This window comes from Hylobates moloch, unplaced genomic scaffold (genome assembly GCF_009828535.3).
Source record: "Hylobates moloch isolate HMO894 unplaced genomic scaffold, HMol_V3 SCAFFOLD_3, whole genome shotgun sequence".
NCBI lineage: Eukaryota > Metazoa > Chordata > Mammalia > Primates > Hylobatidae > Hylobates > Hylobates moloch.
The window spans coordinates 100,557,284-100,578,046 of NW_026652278.1; the positions used below are offsets into that span (position 1 = coordinate 100,557,284).

Sequence of the window (20,763 nt, forward strand, 5' to 3'; positions counted from 1 at the left end):
AAAAGCACATGCTAAAATCACATTATCATAGGAAGCTACTGGAGAGTGAGTTCTACTAAAATTATGGAATAAACCAACTAAAAGGAAGAAACTGGATCCATTCAGGAGAAAGATGGAAGGACAATGTGAATAGAAAGGAAAGGTGACTAGAGAGACCCTATAGGGTAGTCTCCCTATAAATCAACCAGCCTGCCTTAAAACAGGAAAGGCACTCAAGAGGGGAAATCTTCAAGAAAAAGATAAAATTGTTGGATTACCTAATGAATTTATAGTCTTTGACATTTGTGCATCTGGCAGAAAGTTTGGAGATGAATTTGTTACATATGTAGAAAGTTAAATAAATTGAATAAACACAATTATTAACTCCAAAAAATAAACCCCAAAATTGTAGCATACTATGTAATTCAAATGTGGGTAAATAGCCATAAGGCAAAACAGTCATCTTAAGCTAATCCAAAATTACAATATATTAGGAGGATGGGAAGTAAGGAAATGAGACGATAGTGGGACAGAACAGTGGGAGCAGGAGAAGTAAATATTTAACTTTTTTTTTTTTAAGATGGAGTGTCGCTGTGTCACCCAGGCTGGAGTGCAATGGCGTGATCTTGGTTCCCTGCAACCTCCACCTCCTGGGTTCAAGTGATTCTCCTGCCTCAGTCTCCCAAGTAGCTGGGATTACAGGTGTCTACCACTGCGCCCAGCTAATTTTTGTATTTTTAGTAGAGATGGGGTTTCATGTTGGCCAGGCTGGTTTCGAACTCCTGACCTCAGGAGATCCACCCGCCTCAGCCTCCCAAAGTGTTGGGATTACAGGCATGAGCTACCACGCCCGGCCAAATATTTTACTTTTATAGAAGAATGTCAGTAGATAATATCTAAAGTAAAAATTCAAAATAGTAGTATAGCTTGTTATCAAGAAATATGCAGTGAAATGCCAGAGGAAACTGCTGATTTGAGAGTAATTACCTCTGGGGAGTGGGTACTACTATTTTACATTTTAGCTTTATAAAACGATTTGACTTTTTAAACTATGCATAACTTTGTTTTCTAAATGTAACATAAGTTTCCAGTGGTGGGAATATAAATGGTGTAGCTGCTATAGAAAACAATACAAGAGATATTAAAAAAAATTAAAAATAGAATTACAATATGATCCAGCAACTCTACTTCTGGGTATATGACCAAAAGAATTGAAAGCAGGGTCTAGAAAGCACATGTGTATTAGTGTTTGTACACACATACTCACAGCAACATGATCCACAATAGCCAAAATGTGGAAACAACTCAAATGTCCACAGACCGATAAATGCATAAGCAAAGTATGATACAATAAGGATTGCAAACCTGGGCCATGTGCTGCCAAGCAACCCCCAATGGTATTTTTACATGGCTTCCAAAGAAAGCCTATTGGTGAGCCTATAGTTATAAATAAATAAAGTTTTAATGTCATCAAAAATACAGGTAAGTCTAATTTAGTCTGAAATAAAATTAAGTCATTAACAATTAACATATGTTGATATTTGTGCTTTAAGAGCACCAAGAAGACTGTGGTGGTTATTACTTTTTTAACTTATTCTTATTGTTCAAAATGGTTCCTAAGGGCTTTTATAATTTCAGTATTTCTCATGAGCTCTGGAATATCTACCTCAAAGTTTCCGTTTTGAAAATTAGTAATAAAGCACTTGCTTAAAAAATCCCTTGCAAAGATACTATTAAACTTATGATTAGATGGTATTGAATTGATGCATTTTAGAATTCATTCACCAAAGAATTTGTTCATTAAAAATAATCCACTGTGAATTTAAAATTATAAACTCCCCTAATATCTGTTAATGAAACTTACCTGCCATTAGCAACTCTGCATTTTATAGGGCACTACAATATCAATAAAGTCTATAATAACAACCTAAAAAGTGCTACATCTGAGACTAAATTGATCAGAAATACATCACAAAGCCATGACTTCTCAGAACAGTTGTTATTACCAATTAAATGAGAACTCTAACTCAGAACTAAGAAACAGAAAAAGAGTTCTGATTTTAAAAAAGAAAAGCAGCTAACCTGACACGGCATTCTTCTACAAAGCAATCCCAACTTCTGATGTAGGACTATGATCAAAATATTGCCAGCTGATCAAAGTACTGCCAGATTATCAGTTATGCTGATTTAGTTGCTTGCACTTGACATGTCCCTTTTTCATGACACTGGCAACTTTCTTGGCTTGGCTTTTTTGAGTCAGAAAAGCATATTTGTTTTTGAAGGAGTCTGTTTGTTTTGAAAACAAAAGTTTCAAAATGATAAAAAGTTAATGATTTGAGTGGTCACAGTGCACAGATGAGGCCTACACAAACTACTTTTTCATATGTAGATTGTATTCATTTTCCTGGATAGGGACAAAAACAGTATTATGTTTCCATGGATTTGAAGTTCACATGAAAACAGTTACTTCATGATTTTTTTTTTAACTAACATTACGTAGTCTGAATTACAAAATGTTTATAAATGATTTAATGGATTGAAAGAAACAATATTTGCCATCCATGATTATTTCTGAAAGTGAATTGCTATTAAAATCTAACTAAAACTTCATACAAAACAATTTATTGTCTTCTAAACTCTATTTTGATGAAAACATTTTATAAATTCCATAAATATATAACTTAAAAATCTCATTTTTCTCAAATATCTTACAAATTCACATTTAGGATATTTAAATTAATTTCAATGAAAGCTAGAAATTATAACCATAGCCTGAAAATTAATCAATTTTCATTTCATAAACTCATAGATTTTTAATAATGTCGACATAAAAAATGGTTTTACATGCTATTAAGAAGAGTCACAAATGTTAAGAAGTTTACAGTCAGTAACCTTCAACATAAATTTTAAAAAACGGTATATCTATTGGATACAAGAACAGATACAAATTAGACAAATGTCCAGTAGTGGGTAAGTGGATGGTGGTGTTCATACAATAGAATACTATTTAGTAATACAATTCAATGAATTGTGGCTTCATTCATCTGAATGGATGAATTTGGAAGTCTCTGAGCAAAAGAAATAGGTCATGGGATAACACATAAAGTATGATTCCATTTATATAAAATTCAAAGAGTCAGAACTAAACAATGCAGAACTATGAGAAAGGGAATGAATAACAGAAAATGTATGATGTAGTTACAGCTGGGGGAAGAAAGTGAATCTAATCAATCAAAGAAGAACCAAAGGTGAGTCGTGTTCCATTGAGTGAGGTGGTGAATACTTAGGTATTTAATGCTTATCCTTAACCTGTACATATATTTTACACTCTGGAGAAAAAGAGAGGCAGGAAAGTGGACACCATATATGTAGATAACTCTGTGAAGAGCTTTATCTTGATTGGAGAATAAAGAAGCACAGATGGGAAAAAGGTGGATGTTCACAGAGATTTTGTTCTTATGCTAAAGTACAGAAAGACTCTAAATGCCATAAGAAGAAAGGTTACACAGAAGGGGAGAAGTTGAAGAAACAAGAGGAAGGTACCTGATGACACACACCATTTAAGTAGGTTGAAGGGAATAGGATCCAAGGCACAACTAAAGAGACTGGCCTTTAAAAAGAGAAGGAATGTCACCCAATTGAATCAAAGGGGCGGGGAAAGGGACAGAAATGGATGCAGCAAACATATACACTTGATGATGGGAAGCCTGAGGTGTGTTATGTATGTATAGTCACTTGTTCCTCTAGAATGAAGCAAAGTTATTAGCTGAGAGTGAAGGGCCAGAGCTGGTTTTGAGAAAAAGTGAAGACATGAAATAACTGTTTTGGCCAGTAAGAGAATGTGCTGTCCACAAATAAATACATATGAACCCTTGGGCATTTCATCTTCTGTTTCTCCTGCCTCTGCTAGAATGTTTTCCCCCTTCTTTTTCACCTAGAAAATCTTCCCATCCTTCAAGATTGATCTTAGACTCTATGTCCTTTGTGAGACCTTTGCTGACTATCCCATAGTAATCCTTTCCTCTTAAATCTTACAGCACTTAGCTGTATCACTCATTTTTCACTTATTGACACACCATCTTGCAATAACTCTTTTGCTTGTATGATTGAATTTTTGCGTTGTCTTGTTAACTACAGTTCTTGAAGGCAGAAATGTCTTTTTTTATTTATTTTTTTGAGACAGAGTCTTGCTTTGTTGCCTAGGCTGGAGTGCATGGTGTGATCTCGGCTCAATGCAACCTCTGCCTCGTGGGTTCAAGCAATTTTTGTGTCCCAGTCTCCCAAGTAGCTGGGACTACAGGTGTGCACCACCATGTCCAGCTAATTTTTTGTATTTTTTGTAGAGATGGGGTTTCACCAGGCTGATCTTGAACTCCTGGCCTCAGGTGATCTGCCCTCCTTGGCCTCCCAAAGTGCTGGGATTACAGGCGTTAGCCACTGTGCCCAGCCAGAAATCATGTCTTTTTAAAACACTGTTCCTCTCACTTTCAGAAAAATAATGCTTTTTTTTTTTTTTTTTTTTTTTTTTGAGACAGAGTTTTGCTCTTGTTGCCCAGGCTGGGGTGCAATGGCGCCATCTCTGCTCAACCGCAACCTGCATCTCCCAGGTTCAAGGGATTCTCCAGCCTCTGCCTCCCAAGTAGCTGGGACTATAGGCATGCGCCACCATGCCTGGCTAATTTTGTATTTTTTTTTTTTGAGACGGAGTCTTGCTTTGTCGCCCAGGCTGGAGTGCAGTGGCGTGATCTCGGCTCACTGCAAACTCCGCCTCCCAGGTTCACGCATTCTCCTGCCTCAGCCTCCTGAGTAGCTGGGACTACAAGCGCCTGCCACCACACCCGGCTATTTTTTTGTATTTTTAGTAGAGACGGGGTTTCTCCATGTTGGTCAGGCTGGTCTCGAACTCCTGACTTCAGGTGATCCACCTGCCTCGGCCTCCCAAAGTGCTGGGATTACAGGTGTGAGCCACCATGCCAGGCAAAATAATGCATTCTTATGTATAGTGAATATTTAGATGCAGTTTCTAAATATATCATCTACTGAAATATCCTTAAAAGTAAATGATAAAATAATAAAGACATACATGAACAAACAGAACTTTGAATCTTCCATTTTTTTCCTATAACTGCTCCTGATTTTCAATTTTTGGTTTTAGAACCTCCTTTTTAGAAGCTAAGCCAGAGATCTGGTGTTAATATATAATTGGTTTAATTTAAAAAAAATTGAAACAAATTTCTCTTGCTTATTAAACTATTAAAATGTTTTCTTCATTACAACTTTCAATATATTTCTTCATGGCGGTTGTTCTCCCAGAAAATGGAACTGAATGTTATCAAAGACAAATTATGTTAGGAATGCCATCTTGTGGTTGACAGTAGTCCATTACACTAATTGGTCTTGACAATCTTTAATTCAGAAAGAAAACATCCAGTAAATTCACAAACATAAATCATGGTTAAAATGTATTACTACAAAGGAATACAAATTAAATATGTGTATCAGTTGTGTGCAGTTTCAGCTGCCAGAAAAAGACAATGTTCACTAAGAAAGAAACAACAAATTACGTAAGAATTGGCTCCAAATAATATAGGGAAACTGCTGTCTACAAATACACTCCTATTGAGACTACTCAAGTACTCTTAATTTTGGAAAACTTTTATCTTGAAATAGATCATTTTATTTCTGTATTCACTTCTAAGTAGTTCTGCTTACTGTTTCATCCTGGATTTCAGTAATGTCTTGATTTTCAAACATCATCACCCTAACCGTAAACATCCAAAGGAGAGTGAAGGACAGAGTACATCTTTAATTTGGACAGTGCGGGATACGCACTAGTTGTAGTCCAAAATGGAATTTGAGGAGGGTTAAAAACACTGGCCCTAGCCAGGTGCAGAGGCTCACACCTGTAATCCTAGCACTTTGGGAGGCCGAGGTGGGTGGATCACCTGAGGTCAGAGGTTCAAGATCAGCCTGGAAAACATGGCGAAACCCCATCTCTACTAAAAATAAAAAAATTAGCCGTGTGTGGCGGTGCATGCCTGTCATCCCAGCTACTTGGGAGGCTGAGGCAGGAGAATCACTTGAACCTAGGAGGCGGAGGTTGCAGTGAGCTGAAACTGCACCAAAAAACAAAAAACACTGGCCCTAATCCTAACAGAAGAGTTTACTACTTCCTCCATTCAAGTTAGCCATTTTGAGTGGTAAATTAACTTTCTAACCAACAGAGTATTCACTAGTTACAGATGTAGTACCTGAAAACTGGGCTTAAATATTTTAATTGCCAAATCGTATACCAGACATTTTGGTCCACGTAACAGTGAGGGTGTGGGAGTGGAAACTGATACACCCCTCATGAGCACAAGGCAAAAGCATGATAGCTCAAAGGTCCGTGCACAGTGTTACCTTTTGTCACTTCCAGATTAAAGATCTGAAGAGATGCCGTGGAGGTCTAATGTCAGCCCTAGAGATCAGACTATTGAAATTCCAAACAGATATAGAGATATTTACATAAAAGGCAAAATGCTACTGTACTCCAAATCAATATTTGAGATTTATTATTGCATGCTTACAGCTAGAAAAAAAATTTACTCTGAAAGCTTTCATATGAATTGATTTTGGATAAGTTTTTCCACATGACTCTTCAAGACATTCATATCAGCTGCACAGACCTGGTACTCCATCTTCTCTTGCTGTTTTGTTCTCTCTAATAAAGCCTCATGCAGTGGAGGTAATGCATTGTATGAACCCAGTAAATAGAGCTGGCTTGATGAAGTCTCACTGATTTCTTTAATCTTTAAAGCCTGCATGATAGCAGGTGCAAACTTTGAGTAATGGGCTGTAGATGAGATAATCACAGGGCAAGTTTTGTCTTGCACTCTATCTGCAACCACTTTTGCAACAGCAGTGTGTGGATCCAAAATATACCCTGAAGTATTATAGGTGGAGTTAATAGCTGCTAGGCACTCTCCCTCAGAGCACCAGTCAGCTACAAAATCCTGCTGAAGTTTCTCAACTAGAGCCTTTTCTATCTGGAAGTGATGCTGACTTTCTAATCGATTAAATAATTCTGTCATTAGTTGCCCATCTTTATTAGCCATCAAGTGTAAATGTCGTTCTAGGTTTGAAGATTTGAGAATATCTATTGAGGGTGAAAAGGTTTGTGCTAATTTTCTTTCCCTTAGATCATAATGTCCTGTTTTTATAAAATCAGTCAAAACATGGTTCTGATTAGAGGCACAGATAAATTTTCGAATCGGGATTCCCATCATTTTGGCATACACTGCTGCTAAAATGTTACCAAAGTTTCCTGTGGGAATACAGACATCGACTGGGCTTCCAAAAGAAATAAATCCTTGACTAACAAGATCAAGATATGCGGAAGCATGATAAACTACCTGCGGAAGTAGTCGGCCCCAGTTTATGGAGTTAGCAGAACTTAAGATTGTTCCATATTCCACAGTAAGAAAGCCAGTAAAATCAGAATCGTTAAAAATTCTTTTTATAGCTGTCTGGCAAAAATCAAAATCTGACTCAACACCCACTGCCCATCCATTTTCTCTCTGACTGCCAATTATTTGTGCTTTTTGAAAATCACTTACTCCATTCTCAGGAAAAAATGCGACCACAGCTATCCTTTGCTTATCATTCTTACTAAGATGACTAAAACCATTTAAGACTGCACTCCCTGTGTCTCCTGAAGTAGCTACAAGTATCATATAATTGCAACTTGGTGGGATACAGTGTGCAAAAATATGAGGCATAAGCTGTAAAGACAAATCTTTAAATGATCCCGTTGGTCCATGAAACAACTCCAGGATGAACTGGTTGCCTGAAAGGTGCCTGACAGGAGCAATTTTTGAGCAGGCAAAGTTTTCCCCATAAGCAGTTTCAATCATTTCTCCCAACCTGGCAGCAGGTATGTCTGCAGGATGGATACATCTTTCCAACAGTATCTGTGCTCTTTCTATGTAGGTTGCTCCTACTAGGCTTTTCCACTCCCCACAGCTTAATTTTGGAAACTCCTTCGCAGGAACAAAGAGTCCACCATCAGAAGCCAACCCCTCAATTACAGCTTCACTAAAGAATTTTGCTGAAACCTTCTGTTCACAGTCTTTAGGCCAAACGTGTCTTGTTGAAATGAATGTTTCCGAGTCCACATCTTGGTATCTTTTAATTGCATTCAGCACTTTGTCAGTTACCTCCTCTGGGGAAGCCCCACTTTCACAGAAAACACGAGCATCATACCACTTCTTATAATATTGTCTTCTAAATTTAAGTAAGTCTTTCATAGATTTTCCAGAATTCTGACCTACAATCCTATCTGTCTTCATTAATTTTAGACGATGAATTAGATCTAGTAGAGGTACATCCAGGTATACAATTATTCCATTTTTCTTCAGATGCCACATGCTAGCATCATGCATTGGATTGGACCCAGTAAGGGAAATCACACTTCCAGATGCAGAGAAGTTTAACACAGCTTTTCCTTCCTCTTCTAAAAATTGCTCATTACCAACATCCTGTAATTTTTCAGACACACTCATATTCCAGGTTTTTTCAAGGATATCATCATCCACATCTATGACACAACAACCTAGTTTCTGACCTATTATTCTGCCTACTGTTGTTTTCCCAGCACCAGGAGGTCCCATCAGGATAATATTTTTGTCTCCAACAAGAGAGTGGGTTGAATACCATGACTTCCTCAATTCCGCAAGTGCAAAGGTTCTCGAAAGAAATCGCTGTGCGTGTTTATCCGTTTTAACATGTATACTAGAAAAACATTTCTGTGTTATCTTTTTCAGATGATGACATCGGTTAAAGTGGAGCATTCTCTTTTCACTTTTCTGCCCAAGCCAACCTAAAAATTGGCTTTAGCCCTTTTCAAAACACAAAACAAACAAAAAACAACAAAAGATAATTTGGTTACTAATTACAGTAGATTGTTAAAATCCCAATAGGATTGAATATAACCATGCCCATGGTATATAAACTGTTTAAAAATCTTCCAAACTTATGGAATTGAAAAAACTATTCCAACCCAGATTCTATATATTGCATATTATCCTTTTTAATGATATCTTTTAAAATCTCGAGACACTGAAAAATCAAAACTTTGACAAAATTTGTAACTATAAAAACAGAAACTTGTATTCACAAAGTGCCAGATTGTAGATGCTTTTAAAAGTATATATATACTAAATCAAATTACTATTTTTTCATATTGAGATCTTTTAATGAAAATTATTTCATGGTTTATCAGTTTATATCACATATAAAGATGATTTGGAGTTGGAGTGCTATCTATTTGCAATTCACAAAAGTTGAACAATATTCTTTATATTTAATTTCTCTTCAGTTGTATGAACATTGTGATAGACTATATTACTCATAAATTTCTTATAGAATTCATAACAGGAAACCAGAATAAAAGAACATATTTGCTTACAAAATGCTTAGTTTTCCAAACTACAGGACAAAGGTATGACATTTTTTTTCTTATGTGCCTTTTACATGCATATTAAGAATCATTGTTACATATTATTCATATTGAAGGCTTTAAAAAGAGCCAACGTGAAAGGTATAATATTATACAAATAGTTAAGAAAAATTAATAATCAGCAATGAGGTCAAAGGCTACATATAACCTCATCTGCATGGAACCATTGCTTTTGTTTCTAACCCTATAATCATCAGTGGAGAGATTTAACTCAACTTCCAGACCCCAGGGCGACAGCCAAGAACCTCAGGAATGTTTCCAATGATGAGAGAAAACAATTATTCTGGCATCCAAAGAAGCTCTATAATTTCCCATATTGACCAAGTCCTTGTCTTTGGAAATATACTCACCATTAAAACAAAAATGTATGCCAGACAAGTTTTTAGTTACGCAAAATGCAATATAATACCTGTGCAATGTTCATGTAAGTTGCCTGAAGTAATGTCACAGACACACAGTGGGGCTTATCACGTGTTCTCTGGTAGAATCAATACGCAACTAAACCATATTAAATACTAGATCAAATGTTAAAATATGTTCTGAAAACTTTTAATCATGTAATACTGACTTTCTATGCTACTTAAACTCTGTTCTGTAATTAAACATTTAAATGATTTTTAAATGAATTTTAACTTACAAGTAAAATTAGAGCCGTCAAGGGAAGTAATTCATTTCCTTATTTGACTTTTCAATTTGTATGTGTTTTGTTTAATTTCCACTGACTTGTAAACATAGGACACACTGGAACCAATCTGAAGAGTTTGTTGACTCTGAGGCAAAACCGATCTTTGCAAAATGTGGAGCCTATAATGGAAAAAAATTTAAGTTAATCATAACTGTATACAGTATCATAAAATTCTACATATAGACTAGTCTATTATTTGAAAAGCTCATCTGAAATTTTAAAAATACAGAAAAATTGACCCTTTTCATATGTTTCCCCAAATCTGTTATTACAAGATTAAGATACTGTTTTTAAACATGTGTCTCATTATAAAAAGAATTTCACTAAACAGTACTGAAGGAAATTCTACCATCAAGCAATAAAAAACCAAATAATAACAAATACAAAATCTTTCAGAAGGATACCTGGAATTTTAATGATTTGGCTGTATAATGACCAGAGGGGAAAAAATCAGTGGACTAACGCTATGAAATTAGTGTCTGAGTTGTTTTTTAGGCTGTATTATCCATCAAAATCACTATATATTCATATGTAATAATATCCACTATAAAAAGCCCAAATAAAACTCTTGCCACAAAAAGATACCTCTTAGCTATATAAGTATAATAAAATCAAAGCACATATCATAGTAGTTAGCACAAAATATTTACAGTAAGATTAATCATTGTCACTCACTGACAATGGGCTAGGAATATATAAATTGAACCCAAATATGTAGGTACAAGGCAAGGTGCATTTTTTTTATGGTTTATAAACCTTCAGAGAATACAGTGGTGTTCACCCATGAATCAAGAACTGTTTTGCCATGCACAGTCTAATCCTTTCCCTGAAGTAAACCAAGGACCAGAAAGAATTATATACTTGAACCATAACATCAATTTAATTAAACCATATTCTGGTACTAGACTTTAAAAGCACAAACTGCTTTTAGGGCACTTATATAAAACAGTCTGATTAACCTCCTATTCAGGAAGCTTTTGCTTGTAACATTACAGTCTCTTCTTTTTGAGTTTGCAATACCTAACTTTCTGATACCTGTATCAGTAATAATTGTATATAATCTTATAATCTGAGCAGATGGTTTTCATGAGCAGTAATTTTTTTTTTTTTTTTTTTTGAGAAACAGTCTTCCACTGTCACCCAGGCTGGAGTGCAGCGGCATGATCTCAGCTCACTGCAGGCTCAACCTCCTGGGCTCAGGTGATCCTCCCACCAGGTGTGCACCACCACACCCAGCTAATTTTTGTAGGTTTTGTAGAGACAGGGTTTCACCATGTTGCCCAGACTGATCTTGAACTCCTGAACTCAAGCAATCCTCTCACCTTGGCCTCCCAAAGTGCTGGGATTAGGGGAATGAACCACCACACCGGCCCAGTAAATCTTTCATCTTTTCTTCCACTTTACGTTGCTTGCTACCATGCTTAACATCAACTTCATTAAAAGTAGATTGTAAGGCAAACATTATGTTACCTTCACCTTATGTTTTGCAATCTTACTTTTCCTATATGTTAGTTCCCCTCTACCCTCTTGTTTTTAAATTTTACTTCACTTCCCTTTTTCAAGACTTTGGGGTAGCAATATATATTTTTTTTTTTAAAAGAAAATTTTGACAGTTCAATTTGTAAATTCTGTATCAATATTATTTCCCAAAAACATGTTCCTTAGACTAGCAGAAGGCAGTTAAGTGCTATAATATATATTATTTCTAAAGAACAATAAAGATATATTCCATTTTAAGCTACACACTAAATTTTATTTTGTAACATTTAACCACAAATTGATTTTAGGGGCTCAACATTTTTTAACCAACCAAATGAGGAAAAGACATCCTCATTTCCTTTTTGAGAACGTCTGCTGCAATGGCCACTCAGGAATATATATAGAAGGCATATATATGGACTTCACCAAAGCATTATCGATGGTTCATTTAAATTTTTTTTAATTCACGGAGAAATGGAAAAAAAGATTTGAGGATATTGTTGAATGATCATAAAAACGGTTCTGTTGAATAGAGGGAAATTTCTGGTAGTGCACTCCAAGGCTTTCAGTCTTGATACTCTTCTCTTTAATGTGTTTAACAATTATTTGGATTAAGCATTGAGAGGGATATTGGATAATTAGTGGTTAATAGGACTGACTTTAGAGTGAGAAAAATCTGCAGATGTGCAAGTCCTTTATATAAAATGGTGTAGTATTTACATATAACCTGTGCACATCCTCCTGTATACCTTAAATCATCTCTGAATAACTTATAATACATAATACAATGCAAATGCTAGGTACAGAGCTGTTGTACTAATTTGCTTTGTTTGTGGTATTTCTACTGTTCCATTATTTTCATGTTTTTGTTTGTTTTTCAGACAGGCTCCCACTCCGTTGCCCAGACTGGAGTGCAGTAACACAATCTTGGTTCATTACAGCCTTGACCTCCTAGGCTCAAGCGATCCTCCCATCTCAGCCTCCCAAGTAGCTGGGACTACAGGCACGCACCACCACACCCAGGTAATTTTAGTATTTTTAGTAGAGAAGGGGTTTCGCCATGTTGCCCAGGCTGGTCTCCAACTCCTGGGCTCAAGCAATCTTCCTTCCTTGTCCTTCAAAAAGTGCTAGGATTGCAGGTATGAGCCACTGCACTCAACCAAAATTTTAAAATATATTCAATCTGTAATTAGTTGAATCTGAGAATGGGAAATTCACAGATATGGAGAACCAACTGTCTGTCAGGACACAAACTAGCCAAAAGGAGGTTAAGCTCTACTGCTTCTGACTTCTGACCAAAAATTCTCTCAAACCTTTCACTCAGAGGGCCTCCCACCTGCCATGAAATAGAGGCAACGGTGGAAGGACCACACAATCCAGTATTGTTTTGTAATCACAAGGATCTTACAACTAAAACAATTAATTTTGCAAGTTCATCACTTAGTCTTTATATTACTATCAAAGCTGACTAAGATTTTTCTGCCATTAGACTTCTGTTAGACATGTTCTTAATGATCTCAAATATTTAATCGAAAAAACTTAAGTATCCACAATTCTATAACTTTGAGAATTATAAAGAGCCTATCTTTATAAAGGGTTTATCTTCCAATTGTCTTATATCCTCATCTACACCCATTTTGTTCGTTTAAATAGATTAAAATAATCCTTTGCAAAAAAAAAAACAAACCCTCATTTGTTTATGTACATCACAGGCATACCATTATATACGGGGATCTAGGATCTGTGCAAACTACAATCCACAGGCTAAATCTGGCCCACCATCGTTTTTATAAATCAAGTTTCTCTGAAGCACAGCTTCAATCATTCACGTGCTCATACATTTTTTCAGTGCCGTCTTTGGCTGCTTTTGAGCTACAATGGCAAAACTGAGTAGTTGCAACATAAGCACTTGGCCTAAAAGGGCCTGAAATATTTACTGTCTATCCCTTTACAGATAGTTTGTTCATCCCTGTAGGTATATACCAGTTAATTCCCTGTGGACATGCGGTGGACACAGGCATTTTTTTGAACTGTCATTTCAAGAGAATTATAAAAACTAGAAATAATTTTGCTTAAACACACTTTCAAAAGGCAAGGAGAATTGCAGATCAAATGTCTAAGAAAAAAGAAAATTTTTTTTCCAAATGATTTAACAACCTGCTCATGACTGTAAACTAACTATACCACAGTGAGGTCTTGCATAAATTGTTTACCATTTTTTAAAGCATAATATACAGACATCAGTGAAATTATTTTATTTCAGTAATCCCAGAACATCAAGGTTACCTAAGACCAGTTGGTGCTAACTGCAGAAATCATGTTTTGCCCTTACTTGCTATTTCAGGAACTGATTAACACAAGTAGTCTCAAGGTGTTCCTTCTAATTATAAAATTCATAAGCTTTAGCCAATGACTATCCACTTGGCTAATGGTGTTATCATTCCATGAGTCCTTGGTTCGAATCTTCGTACATACAGGTGGTTTCCCGCCAAATTTTTCTCTATACTTGCTAAACAGAAACCCCAAACATAAAATACTCAAGGGCGAAAAGAAAGGGGCAAAGTGATATAGATTTGGATCTAGATCTAAACATAGATCTACAGATCTATCTATCTAAAATGTTTTGGAAGACAATCTGATGTGAAGAAATCTGGAGAATTTTCCCTAAGTGTCTGGGACAAAAATTAAAATCAACTGTATACAAAAAAAAAGAAAAACTTAATGTATTCTTATGTAGTGAAATTCAGTAAGAGCCCAAAGGAAGGATCTACACATTCAGTAAAAGCTTTTTATACAGGAACTAAAAGGTTCACCAGGCCATTGTGTTGTTTTCATCTCCCCGCCAGCCAACCAGGCAGTGAGAAACCCAGACTCAAGTGTGTTTTCTCTCCTCTCCGGGAAGCTTTATTTCCTTTGGGCAGAGTGGCCTCTGTACCGGTGGTTCAGAGGCATCCATCTTCCTCCCCAAATCCTATTACCAAAATGTCTTTTTTTTTTTTTTTTTTGAGACAGAGTTTCACTCTTGTTGCCGTGGAGTGCAATGGCGCAATCTCAGCTCATTGCTACCTCCGTCTCCCAGGTTCAAGAGATTCTGCTGCCTCAGCTTCCTGAGTAGCTGGGATTACAGGCACCCGCCACCACACTCAGCTAATTTTTTGTATTTTTTAGTAGAGACTTAAACACTCGGGTAAAAGCGTCTAAATGACTTTCCTACGGCAGGCCCATGTGCATAGATTTACGGGTGACCAGGTGGAACAAAAAGGAATAAAACCGCTTCTCAGAAGACAATTTTCCAACAAGGGACACCAAAAACTGGACAAAAACGTAAAGGCCCACTTAAAAGGCTTCTCCTCTTAGTTTAGGCTGCTCATTCACAAAAGAGCAGGTCCACGGGTTCCTGGAGAACGACCTAGAGGAAGGGTCCTGACCGCGGCAAGAGCAGGCGCAGAGCCGACCCCGAGGACAGCCCAAGGGGCGGTCGCAGGCGCAGGGGCGGGAGAGCGAGCGCAGCAGGCGGAGGAGGCCGCGGGCCCCGGGCGCGCACTCACACACGTGGCGGGCAAGGCTGCGCGGGGTTCCGAGGAGCCTCCACGAGAAGCAGCAGGAAAAATGCGCGCAGAGTTCACCAGCGAGTAGCGGAAAGGGGAAGGGACGGTGCGGGGAAAGGCATGCGATGGGAGCGGGCTGGCTTCTAGTTTTCCTTTCTTTCTCCTCCAATAACTCACCAAAGAAATCTCACTGAGAAGACGGGGGAAATGAAAGGAAATGGGAGAGCAGCGTCCACGAGCCGCTAAAGCCTCCACAGGACACGGAACACCGTACCTCCAGCTAGTTCCCCGGGCCCGCCCCCGCGCAGTGGACTCTGCGCCTGTGCCTGCGGCGGCCAGCGTGCCTCCGCTCCACGCCCACGCCCCGAGCGGCCTCGCGCAGGGCACGTGACTCTCCTCTCTCACTGTAGCCTATCCGAGCACTCCGAGCACCTCAGGCTCCTCCCCTCCCTCGTCCCGCTGGCGGCGGTGGCCTTGCGTCCGCGTGGTCTCAGCCGCTCGCTCCGCCCACACCGGGATTGGGGCTGGCTCACAAAAACCTTATTGTGTGACGCCTGCGCACCAGCTGCGCTTTGCCCTGTCTCTAGTAGGATTTTTCTTTTTCCCCAGGTACATAGAAATAGAAAACAGCACAGTTTTTAAAGGGACACCGTTTTCACCCCGTTATCCTTCAAAGGCATGTGAAAACAGTGGCTTCCAAATGAGCTTCTCTAGCAAAAGGCGCTGCAGAAAGAGGGAAGAGGGGAGACCTAGTTTGCAGTGCCGCCTGCCGCTTCCTCGTTGCCTAGTAACGGTTTCCACGGCAACCGCACAGTCAACGACGCTTAGCAATCCGGAGAGAAATAGGGTGTTTTCTTCCCGAGAGAGGACTGCTAAGAGGGGGTTAAAGGGGGACGATGTGAAGGAGAGAACCCGTGGTCTTTGAGAAGGCGAAGAAGTAAGAAAGGGGAAGCAGTGAAGAAAGGGACGGAGATACTGGGACAGGGAGAAAAAAGTTGAGGAGAGTAGCTTTTAAGGAGTCATTTGGTGGCCATGGATCCAACGTGCCCTTCAGAGTGTGTTTATAACCTCATTCCCAGTGACTTGAAGGAGCCTCCCCAGCCTCCTAGGTATGTGGATAAGCAAAGACTATCACTTGAAACAAGAATGGGGAATACTCAGTATTAATTAAGTATACAAATCCTGGGACTTTTAATAATAAATAAAATGTATTGCCTCGATGAAGTAGCCTTGGAGGATAACTTTTTAGAGAAAAGGTCGAAATATCTACGTATTCAGCATTCTACAGTTTTACAGAGAGGGCAGTCTGGCGCTGTGAGATGACCATTTTATTATATTACACTTAATCTCTTATTAATACGGTATGTGATTATTGTGTAATTTAATTATATGTGATATGTTATACAGCATAGCATGAAGTTTCATGTTTAAAAGAGAAAAATCACAATTCTGTTATCTTGTTTAAGGATACTTGATGTTTGGTTTCAGGAGTTCGGTGTTGTATTTCTAACTGCACTACTTCTCCCTCTCTAATGAGATAGGACTTATCTTTTCCCTCAAGATTTTTATGAAATATAAATTTACATTTGCTTTTGAGTCTCAGGTTTTTGATCAGTGAAACGAAATATCTACCACTATTAGGCAGTTTCTAAGGACTTTTTCAGATCTAATGGTTTAATAGAAGGAAGAATTGGTGGATAGATAATGAACCAAAAAATATGTAATTGAGTTGAAATTTTACATAGGTCTTAGAACCTCTTAAATTCTCCAAATCTCAAAAACGTGCAAAGGAAGCACTTCAGTTACTCCCATTTGTAGGGACTTCTTAGAACTTACTTAAATCTGTGGGGAGCAAAGAAAGTAGTGGAGAAAATCTCATTTCTGCTAGTACTTGAAATGTTTCCTGTCTTTTACCATCATCCTTGTCCGTATGCAAGTCAAAACCACATTTGAAAAGGGCTGGACTAAAAATCAGGCCTAGCAACTAATTGTCTTTGTGATCTTTAGAATAAAGTTTCATTTGTTTACTGATCTGTGAGATAAATGTACTAGATAATATCCAAGGCCCCTTTTAGATCTAATGGTCAATTATTTTTACTAGTATTAGGGTAATAGCTTCAACAAGTAGGCAGCTTCTTCAATTTTAAGTATCTGGTTTAAACTATATTACATCTCCATTAGCATATCAACATCTAGAGATTGGAAAGATGAATGTAAAGTAAGTTATGGCACAGTTGCAGAATTTATTTTCAAATTGTCTTATTGTTGAACCAACTTTTGGTTTCAAATTCCTGCATATTACATGAGATAAAACTCCTCTGTAACACATTAGTAGATTGTATTTCTATAGAATATTGAATTTGAGAGTTATTTTGTTAGGTAGGTATTCTGTTCTTTGCCAAATTAAAAAGCTTTACTGCATCTAGATGATTTTTTTTTCAAAAAAATTTATAGGAACAGTCTTTATTCATTTGGCAAGCATTAACGGAGCCCCTATTATGTGTATGATATTGCACTAGTATATCTGTTCTTGGTGCTGTTGGAGTAATAGCACAGACTTCTTGGTTGCTATGAAGAAATGAGTAGAAGAAAGATTTATGATGAGAGGAAATAGAGGCACCCAAATGTGATGGCAAAAGAATCATTTCTGTTAGGTTAAAGTCAATTGACACTGGCAAGACTCTGACAACTGCCTGCCTTTTGATCTCCCACGCCTCAGTTTACAGTCTTTTGGGGGAACTGAAATATGAACACTAAAATTTATCATTGAAAACCATAATGAGAGATGAAGATACTAAGTGAGAACTTAGAAGACGAATGTATGTGACCAAAATCAGATGAAAGGCACTTTTCTGCAGTTAAACTATTGGCTGAGAACTAAGTTATGAAAGTCTCAAAGTCAATGGGAAGTCATGATTCAGTTTTCAAAATCTGAGTTACTCATGATGCATAAGATGGTTTCCAAGATTTTCACGAAATCTATCACCCTTTTTTTTTTTAATTAAGTTTTTTTTGAGACGGAGTTTCACTCTTTTTGCCCAGGCTGGAGTGCAATGGCGCCATCTTGGCTCACTGCAACCTCTGCCTCCTGGGTTCAAACGATTCTCCCGCCTCAGCCTCCCGAGTAGCTGGGATTACAGGCTCCTGCTACCATGCCCAGCTAATTTTGTATTTTTAGTAGAGATAGGGTTTCACCATGGTGGCCAGGCTGGTCTTGAACTCCTGACCTCCAGTAATCCACCCACCTCTGCCTCCCAAAGTGCTGTGATTATAGGCATGAGCCACCACGCCTGGCCTATCACCCTTTATTGATGTCTGCAGTTATTGAATGTCTCCAGTCATCCCCTCTTTCCATTTTGTTTAAAGTAGTATTCCAGTTATGGTCTGAACAGTCCATGAAACCATTATCTCCTTTCCATAATTCTTGGCACAATATTTTCATCCATTCAGCTTAAGCTTCCATAAGCATTTTGACAGTCATGTCCAACCATTGGCTCACATTGAAATAACCTGTGTGGATTTTGACTAAGGTTGGTCTCTCCCATCCTCTAATTATGTAGCTGATTCTTTTTTATCTCAACTCATTAATCTATGGAGATAGTTTTGCATTTGAATCTTTTATACATTCTGTTAACCATTCTTCCCAGCTTTGTGTCATTTGCAAATTTAATAAATATGTCTTTTATATCTCTTATCTATCATAGAACATAGTATATTAGTCTGTTCTCACACTGCTAATAAAGACATACTCGAGACTGGGTAATTTATATTTAAAAAGAGATTTAATTGACTCACAGTTTCACATGGCTGAGGAGGCCTTACAATCATGGCAGAAGGCAAAGGAGGAGCAAAGTCACATCTTACATGGTGGCAGGCAAGAGAGTGTGTGCAGGGGAACTCCCCTTTATAAAACCATCAGATCTCATGAGACTTACTCACTATCATGAGAGCAGCACAGGAAAGACCCATTCCCATGATTCAATTACCTATCACCAGATCTCTCCCACAACATATGGGAATTATGGGACCTCATTAATTCAAGATGAGTTTTGGGTGGGGATGCAGCCAAACCATATCAATCTACCCCAGCCCCTCCCAGATCTCATGTCCTCACATTTCAAAAGCAATCATGCCTTCCCAACAGTCCCCCAAAGTCTTAACTCATTTCAGCATTAACTCAGAAGTCCACAGTTCAAAGTCTCATTTGAGACCAGGCAAGTCCCTTCTGCCTATGAGCCTGTAAAATCAAAAGCAAGTTAGGTACTTCCCAGATACAATGGGGGTCCAGGCATTGGGTAAATATAACCATTCGAAATGGCAGAAATTGGCCAAAACAAAGGGGCTACAGGCCCCTTGCAAGTCCAGATTCTAATGGGGCAGTCATTAAACCTTAAAGTTCCAAAATGATCTCCTTTGACTCCATATCTCACATCCAGGTCATGCTGATGCAAGAGGTGGGGTCCTATGGTCTTGGGCAGCTCTGCTGCTGTGACCTTGCAGGGTACAGCCCCCATTCTGGCTGCTTTCACGGGCAGGCGTTGAGCGTCTGCAGCTTTCCTAGGTGCATGGTGCATGCTCTCAGCGCATTTACCATTCTGAGGTCTGGAGAACAGTGGCCCTCTTCTCACAGCTCCACTAGGCGGTGCCCCAGTGGGAACTCTGTATGGGGGGCTCCCACCCCACTTTTCCCTTCCACACTGCCCTAGCAGAGGTTCTCCATGAGGGCTCTGCCTCTGCAGCACATCTTTGCCTAGACATTTTGATACATTCTCTGAAATCTAGGTGGAGGTTCCCAAACCTCAATTCTTGACTTCTGTGCACCCGTAGTCCCAACACCATGTGGAAGCCACCAAGGCTTGGGGCTCGCACCCTCTGAAGCAATGGCCTGAGCTCTACATTGGCCCCTTTTAGCCATGGCTAGGACTCAGGGCACCAAGTCCCAAGATTGCACAAAGCAGCAAGGCCCTGGACCCAGCCCATGCAACCATTTTTTCTCCTAGGTCTCTGGGCCTTTAATGGGAGGGGCTGCTGTGGAGACCTCTGACAGGCTCTGGAGACATTTTCCCCATTGTTTTGACTATTAACATTTGGCTTCTCCTTACGCAAATTTCTGCAGCCGGCTTGAATTTCTCCTCAGAAAATGGGTTTTTCTTTTCTATTGCATCTTCAGGCTGCAAATTTTCTGAACTTTTATGCTCTGCTTCCTTTTAAACATAAGTTCTAATTCCAAACCATATCCTTGTGAATACATAAAACTGAATGCTTTTAACACTACTCAAGTCACCTCTTGAATGTTTTGCCGCTTAGAAATTTCTTCCATCAGATGCCCTAAATCATCTCTCTCAAATTTGAAGTTCCACAAATCTTTAGGGCAGGGGCAAAATGCCACCAGTCTCTTTGCTAAAACATAGCAAGAGTCACCTTTATTTCAGTTCTCAACAAGTTCCTCATCTCCGTCTAAGACCACCTCAACCTGGACTTTATTGTCCTTATCGCTATCAGCATTCTGGTCAAACCCATTCAACAAGTCTCTAGGAAGCTCCAAACTTTCCCACATCTTTCTGTCCCCTTCT

At 38.5% G+C, this 20,763-nt stretch overlaps 2 protein-coding genes across 4 annotated transcripts in view; one reads left to right on the forward strand and one right to left on the reverse strand.

Annotated features, from left to right (window-relative positions):
- Positions 1-1,840: 1,840 nt before the first annotated feature.
- On the reverse strand, positions 1,841-15,638 carry THNSL1 (threonine synthase like 1). Of its 3 annotated transcripts, none has more exons than XR_009212875.1 (3): positions 15,368-15,638; positions 10,116-10,282; positions 1,841-2,265 (listed from the first exon to the last, which is right to left on the reverse strand). XR_009212875.1 is itself a non-coding variant. In XM_032144960.2 (3 exons), exon 3 carries the CDS (start codon positions 8,808-8,810, stop codon positions 6,579-6,581), a length of 2,232 nt encoding a protein of 743 aa, XP_032000851.1. In that variant the 5' UTR covers positions 8,811-8,858; positions 10,116-10,282; positions 15,465-15,638; the 3' UTR covers positions 6,511-6,578. The 3 variants fall into 3 exon arrangements, 2 of the variants coding, with proteins under 2 accessions (XP_032000851.1, XP_032000861.1); XM_032144960.2 differs by lacking the exon at positions 1,841-2,265 and adding an exon at positions 6,511-8,858 and having other exon boundaries at positions 15,465-15,638; XM_032144970.2 differs by lacking the exon at positions 1,841-2,265 and adding an exon at positions 6,511-8,858.
- A 338-nt stretch (positions 15,639-15,976) lies between these two features.
- ENKUR (enkurin, TRPC channel interacting protein) overlaps positions 15,977-20,763 on the forward strand; it is a 30,458-nt gene continuing 25,671 nt past the window's right edge. Inside the window, exon 1 of the mRNA XM_032144981.2 lies at positions 15,977-16,299. Coding sequence (XP_032000872.1) covers positions 16,223-16,299 — 77 coding nt within the window. The 5' untranslated portion in view covers positions 15,977-16,222. The remainder of the gene's footprint in view (positions 16,300-20,763) is intronic.

What these genes read in the sequence shown, in the direction of transcription:
- THNSL1 (XM_032144960.2), bottom strand. Translation starts at nt 8,810, where the DNA reads ATGCTCCACTTTAACCGATGTCATCATCTGAAAAAGATAACACAGAAA.